The sequence below is a fragment of the Triplophysa rosa genome, linkage group LG22 (genome assembly GCF_024868665.1).
Source record: "Triplophysa rosa linkage group LG22, Trosa_1v2, whole genome shotgun sequence".
Lineage (NCBI taxonomy): Eukaryota > Metazoa > Chordata > Actinopteri > Cypriniformes > Nemacheilidae > Triplophysa > Triplophysa rosa.
The window spans coordinates 2,075,275-2,082,469 of NC_079911.1; the positions used below are offsets into that span (position 1 = coordinate 2,075,275).

The 7,195-nt window shown below is 41.5% G+C and overlaps 1 protein-coding gene across 1 annotated transcript; it reads left to right on the forward strand.

Moving 5' to 3' along the window:
- The first annotated feature begins 4,320 nt into the window (after positions 1–4,320).
- On the forward strand, positions 4,321–6,724 carry LOC130546165 (uncharacterized). Its single transcript, XM_057321283.1, has 4 exons — positions 4,321–4,428; positions 4,542–4,886; positions 5,078–5,398; positions 5,476–6,724. The coding sequence occupies exons 1-4, from the start codon at positions 4,389–4,391 to the stop codon at positions 5,604–5,606; spliced, it is 837 nt and encodes a 278-aa protein (XP_057177266.1). The 5' UTR covers positions 4,321–4,388; the 3' UTR covers positions 5,607–6,724.
- The last annotated feature ends 471 nt before the right edge of the window (positions 6,725–7,195 follow it).

The window sequence follows — 7,195 nt, forward strand, 5'->3', positions numbered from 1 at the left end:
ATGATTCAGATGGGTATATAAGTGTGATTGACACCACGGCAGCATAATCCCGTGCAGCCCTCATCGCGTGAAGACTGAAGAGCGTAAAGACCATCGACTCTACCTGTGCGACTCCACCGAGCAAGGACACCGACAAGGCACTTGAGTATTAACATTTTGCACTTCTATTTAGTCTCTTCTTGTTATTTATCTTACTAGTATCTTTATAGTATTTTCCATATTCCCCACTTTCGACTATGTGTTTTCAAATCCCTACTGTCACTACAACTCATAAATCTCCTTTATCACGTAGAAGGCAACACAATGCTAATAATCTGTGCACTTTTTCAGCATCCACAACTACCTCAATTACATTTCCCATTGGCTTATGGAACTGCCAATCTGCTGTGAACAAAGCAGATTTCATCACAGCTATTGCTAAACATTCTGGTCTTTCTCTTTTACCACATACTGAAACCTGGATCAAGCCGGAGGACAATGCCACACCGGGTGCCCTCTCCAATAGCTACACTTTCTCTCACAGCCTACGCATATCAGGGAGGGGTGGAGGAACCAGTCTACTTATCCCTAATGACTGGAAATTCAAACAGCTTGCACCCTCATGTGACATCTCATTCGAGTGCACATGCTGTACCCTGTTAAAACTCATGTTGTAGTTCTCTATCGTCCCCCAGGTCAGCTTGGACATTTCTTGGAGGAGTTGGATACGCTTCTGTCATCCTTCCCTGAGGATGGTACTCCTCTGGTGGTACTTGGAGACTTCAACATCCACCTTGAAAAAGGCAGGCTGCCAACTTCAACAACCTGACTGCGTCGTTTGACCTCAAGCGAGTTCCCACTTCAGCAACCCATAAGTCTGGTAATCAACTTGATCTTATCTACACACGACACTGCTCCACTCATCACTCCCAGGTCACCCTGCTGCACACGTCGGATCATTTCCTCATCACTCTTGATCTCGACCTAACTCCTCCAGACACTAAACATGCTTCCCCACTGGTCACATTCCGGCGCAACCTACGATCACTTTCTCCCTCCCGCTTATCCTCTGCGGTCTCCGCCTCGCTCCCTCCCTCTGAACAGCTCTCTCTCTTGGATACTAACAGTGCCACCGACACTCTTTGCTCCACACTAACCTCCTGCTTAGACAACCTATGCCCTCTAACATCTAAGCCATCTCGTGCATCCCCTTCTGCTCCCTGGTTATCTGATGTTCTCTGTGAACATCGCTCCACGCTCAGGTCTGCTGAGAGAAAGTGGCGCAAATCTAAAGAACCCGCTGTCCTCGGTCTCTATCAGTCTCTCCTCTCTTCTTTCTCTGCTGATGTCTCCTCTGCAAAAACCCAGTATTACCATGCTAAAATTAAAGACTCGCCTGACTCTCGTACTCTCTTTAAAACCTTCTCTGCTCTTCTTTGCCCGCCTGCCCCCTCACCTCCTTCCAACTTAACAGCTGATGATTTTGCGTCCTTCTTCATAAAGAAAATGACCACCATCAGCAGTCAGTTCCCTGTGCCGCTGCCTCTTGTTCACGCCCAAAACCCTGACACATGCTTGTTCCCCTCTTTCTCTCTCCTATCTCAAGATGATGTCTCCAAGGTCATGTCTTGTAACCACCCAACTACCTGCCCTCTAGATCCAATCCCCACTCATCTCCTCCAGGCCATCTCTCCATCGGTTGCTCCCGCTCTGACCCACATTATCAACTCGTCTCTCACCACTGGTACATTTCCCACAGTCTTCAAAGAGGCCCGTATTACCCCGCTCTGAAGAAACTCATTCTTAATCCTGCACTGTTAGAGAACTACAGACCGGTATCAATCCTCCCCTTCGTGGCTAAAACTCTTGAACGGGTGGTATGTAACGAGCTCTCATCCTTTCTCACCCAGAACAACCTCCTGGACAGCAACCAGTCTGGTTTCAAGAGCGGTCATTCCACTGAGACTGTGCTGCTCTCTGTCATTGAAGCCCTGAGACTGGCAAGAGCCGTCTCTAACTCATCTGTACTTATCCTACTGGATCTGTCTGCTGCCTTTGACACTGTTAACCACCCCATGCTCCTGTCGACCCTCAAGGCTATGGGTGTCTCTGGAGTGGTGCTACAATGGTTCAGGTCTTACCTCACAGGTAGGTCATTTAGAGTATCCTGGAGAGGTGAGGTCTCTGAGTCCCAACATCTCGACACAGGGGTGCCTCAGGGCTCAGTTCTTGGTCCATTGCTATTTTCTATAAACATGACATCCCTAGGCTCTGTCATTTGGAAACATGGCTTTTTCTATCACTGCTATGCGGATGAAACACAACTCCACCTGTCATTTCAGCCTGAAGATCCGACTGTTTCTGCATGCATTTCAGCATGCCTAGCCGACATCTCGCTCTGGATGAATGACCATCACCTGCAGCTGAACCTTGCTATAACAGAACTGCTTGTAATCCCGGCCGACACAAAGGGTCATCACAACTTCTCCATCCAACTGGGCTCATCAACCATCACATCTTCCAGAACGGCCAGAAACCTGGGAGTGGTGATCGACGATCGGCTTAACTTCTCTGATCCCAGCACACTACGCAATTCCTAGTCCAGGCTCTTGTTCTGTCCAGACTGGACTACTACCAATGCGCTACTGGCTGGACTTCCAGCTTGCACAACCAAACCTCTACAGATGATCCAGAATGCAGTGGCAAGAGTGGTCTTCAATGAACCGAAGAGAGCGCACGTCACTCCTCTCTTCACTAAGTTTCATTGGCTCCCTATAGTCGCCCGAATCAAATTCAAGACTCTGCTCCTGGCCTACAAGACCACCACTGATTTGGCACCCCCTTATCTTCACTCGCTAATGCAGACTTATATACCCGCCAGATCCCTACGCTCTGCAAACGAACCACGTCTCGTGGTGCCATCCCAAAAAGGTAAAAAATCTCTCTCACGTACCTTCTCGGGATCGGTTTCACATTTATGGAATGACCTGCCCGCTGCTACAAGATCAGCAGATTCTGTAGCCATCTTTAAGAACCGTCTGAAAACACATCTCTTCCGTCAACACCTGACTGATCAGTTCTGACTTCTATCTCTTTTCTACTCTTTAAAAAAATAAACTTAGCCCTGTACACTGTGATAGGCTATGTGAGACCAATTTTCTTTTATTGCACTTATGCTTTTCTTGTCCTTATTTTGTTCCAATTGCTTCCATTGTTTCCCTCATCTGTAAGTCGCTTTGGATAAAAGCGTCTGCTAAATGACTAAATGTAAATGTAAAGTGCAATAAAACATGTCTCACAAAGCCTACTACAGTGTACAAGTTTTTTTTTAATTTATAGATAAAGTAGTGCTGACGGAAGAGATGTGTTTTCAGCCGATTCTTAAAGATGGCCACAGAATCTGCTGATCTTGTAGCTGCAGGCAGATCATTCCACAAATGTGGAACCGATCCAGAGAAGGTTCGTGAGAGCGATTTTTTTTTAACCTTTTTGGGATGGCACCACAAGACATTGTTCGTTTGAAGAGCTTAAGGATCTGTCGGGTACATAAGTCTGCATTAGTGAATCAAGATAGGGGGGTGTCAAACCAGTGGTTGTCTTGTAGTCCAGGAGCAGAGTCTTGAATTTGATGCGAGCAACTATAGGGAGCCAATGTAACTTAGTGAAGAGATGTCACAAGTTTCAGTTGTTCATCATTATTTTGGATCCTTTGGGGGATGTGGCTAGGTGTTTTATCAGATATTTACTGTCAGATGTATATATTGTGGTGACTACCAAAACATTACGGTTACTTCCAAAAACGTGCAGTCACCAAAGAAACATGGGATGTTGTGTCAAAATTATATTGAATTAAACATTTCCCCTAATGGGTATCTGCTAGTTTTTGATTGTTCATATCACATTGAGCTGGAAGCCTTTACAAGAGATGTTTACTGCCTTCAATAAAAATTAGGTCACAATTATGATTACAGCAAACTTTTGTTCACCATGTATGCATGTGGTCTGGAACATTTACTTTTAACTAAAAAGGTCAAGTTACCTCATTGCAAGCAAAAAACCCCACAACCAGCCCATGGCCGTAATGTTTGCTATAATGCTTTATTTTTTAAATACTTTGGTCTAAACATAGTTCTTTTTACTTCATTAATGTAAGCATAGATGTGTGATATAGAATCATCCTTCATTGTGGCTTTCAGCCCAACTGTTTGTCACTAACATTAAAACTTTATGGGACAATCATCTCAAAAGGAAACTGAAGTGGAAAAAAATCTGGTACATCCATTTTTTCGACATCAACAAACAGATTCTGTTGTCTGTTACCATTGTTCATTCTGTTGTCTGCTCTCATTGGGCACTGGTGTTCATTTTTACACTTTTTTCACTTTACTTGATAAATCATCAATCTAGAGATGTTATACATTGGACTTTGTTTGCTTCTCTTTCCAGTCAGTGAGTTGAAGTCTCCTTTTCATATTTACTAATAATTTAAACTTCAATTAAACTATATTTTCCCTTAACATTTTCTTGTGAAATATATTACATTACTTTTGTTTCGTTTGTAGGCCTGACTGCAATGAACCTAAATAACACAACTGTGTTTGCTAAATTGGGAGAATCGATTCACATGCCTTGCATTTACTACAGCCAAATGGCCATGCACTTCTCCTGGTACAAGCATGAACTTGGGCAGAATCCCAGGCTTGTTGCTACTATTTACAAGTACGATCAAAAAGCCACTTTTTATCATGATTTTAAGGATACTTCACGCTTTTCTGTGCTGAATGATAAAGGTGTGAATCAGTTGGTGATAAGAAACCTTCAGTTCTCAGACTCAGCGACATACTACTGTGGAAGTGCATATTCCAACGTATTGGAATTTATCCGGGGGACAGAGTTGATGGTTCAAGGTATGATTTCAAGTAATTTGCATTTTGTGTAGCCAATGTTCTTGTATTGTGTTGTTCATGCATTTGTAAATTCAGTGTTTGCAATGTTAGACTTTTGACTTCACTTTATAGTACTGTATTACATGAACAATCCATGTTTAAACTGAGAGGGATAACTTTATTTAGAGACAACAATCATTGTTTTTACACAGGTTTACAAAACGCTTTACATCCAGTTCAGCCGGGAGAGTCAGTGAATGTGCAGTGTACTGTTCTCAATCAGACCTGTGTGGGAAACCACAGTGTCTACTGGCTAATACACACATCTCAACCATCTAATCCAAGAATCATTAAAGTTTACGGGATGAGTAACACTTGGTGTGAGTGGAGCTCTGATGCTGGTCATAGAGAACGTAAATGTGTCTACAGGGTCTCTAAAAAAGCCCTCACCATTTCACTAGCTGGGACTCACTGTGCTGTTGTTGCATGTGGCGAGATGTTATTTGGTAATGGAGCCAGACTGCACATAACAGGTAATTTTTTTTATTTGTATTGTAAATTGTAAATATAGTACTATTTAATGAAATATGCTGACCCATAATTTTTGTAGTTTCAGGTGATGATTCCACAGAACCGATTTTTACAATTGTTCTTCTTTCCATTGGAAGAACATTACTTTTTTTAATCACTATTGCCACAATTACATTTTGGTACTGCATACGTTCCAGAAGAATAGCATGAACTGATTTTTCCCCACCTGGCAAGACGTTTTTGAAAGTGAACTGTTAGATCAGAAACTACTCAGGGCTTATGTCTTTAAAATAAAATATCATAGGACGAGAGTCCATTTACATTGAGTATTCTTTACATATTATTAAAGAAACTTTATGTTCAAGCCCTGTTTGAAACTCCCCCCATGTCAATTTAAATCGGGGCTCTTATATAATGGAAATATAACAACTTTGAAATTGACTGTGAAAAGAACTGCAAAATTGGTGAATTTCTTACTTACAGTATGTCTTGTTTTCCAGTACAAATATCTAAACATTCTTAAATCAATATACAGTGATCTAAGACATGTAGTCATGTTTTATGAAAGAAAATATAAGAATTGGTTAAGTTTATGTTTAAAACAAGCAATTATATATACTCCCTGTTTAGTTCAGTTCATTGCTGGTTATTGTTTGTGTTACCCCTTGTGTGTGGCTGCTCCTCTATCGTTTCCTTGTATACATTAAATAAATGTTTATTGTGGCTCTTTGTATTGCAGAAGTACAGCCGTGACAGTAACATTTACCCATGTCAATGACAAATAATATAAAACAAGAAATGCATCAGTAGATACAGTATACAAGACAAGAAGTACAAGAAATTACCAGCCAGTAAATGTTTATTAAAGTGATACTTCACCCAAAAATGAAAATTCTGTCATCATTAACTCACCTTCGAGTTGTTCCAAATCCTCATTGTTACATTTTCAAATGGTTCAAAATGCCGCAGCCAGATTTTTAACAAGTGTTCGTAATCGAGAACACATTACTCCGATTTTAATGTCTCTAAACTGGTTGCCAGTGCAATATAGAGTTGAATTTAAAACTTTGCTGCTTGTTTTTAAGTCTATAAGAGGTCTGTCACCCTCCTATTTGTCTGATCTTCTAAATGTGAACAGGGTGGCTAGATGTCTGCGATCCTCAGTATTACTTTGTCATATCCAAGATCAAGATTGAAGTGTGTTTGCGGTGGCCGGTCCCAGGTTATGGAACAATCTTCCTTTATCTGTGAGATCAGCATCTTCTGTATATGATTTTAAATCTAAGTTACAGTCTCATCTACTTATCCATGCATTTAATTCATTATAATTCTAGGTCTTATTTTAAATTTTGCTGTAGTGTATTTATTTTGTATTATGCTTGTTTTGTTATTCTTTTTCGTCCATTGTACAGCACAGTGGTCAACTTTTGTTGTGTTTATTTGTGCTTTATAAGTAAATAAATGAAATGAAATGTATAATTTCTTTATTCTGATGAACACAGAGAAAGATATACAACTTGAAGGTGAAGAAAAGAAATGATGAACTATTCCTTCTGGCTAAGGGTGCGATCGAGTCCGTCCCCCTAGCCGAGATGTCCAAGGGGTTTACAGCCCCTACTTCATCGTCCCCAGAAAAGGCGGGGGGGTGCGCCCCTTCCTAGATCTGCGTACCCTGAAAAGACACCTGCACAAGCTGCTGTTCAGGATGCTCACACAGAAACGCATCCTGGCATCTGTCAGATGTCAGGATTGGTTCATGGCAATCGACCTGAAGGACGCTTACTTTCATGTCTCGATTC

Coding starts and splice junctions, on each gene's coding strand:
- LOC130546165 (XM_057321283.1), top strand. CDS start 4,389: ATGTTATACATTGGACTTTGTTTGCTTCTCTTTCCAGTCA. Junction 4,887..5,077: donor GACAGAGTTGATGGTTCAAG/GTATGATTTCAA, acceptor GTTTTTACACAG/GTTTACAAAACGCTTTACAT. Junction 5,399..5,475: donor AGCCAGACTGCACATAACAG/GTAATTTTTTTT, acceptor TAATTTTTGTAG/TTTCAGGTGATGATTCCACA.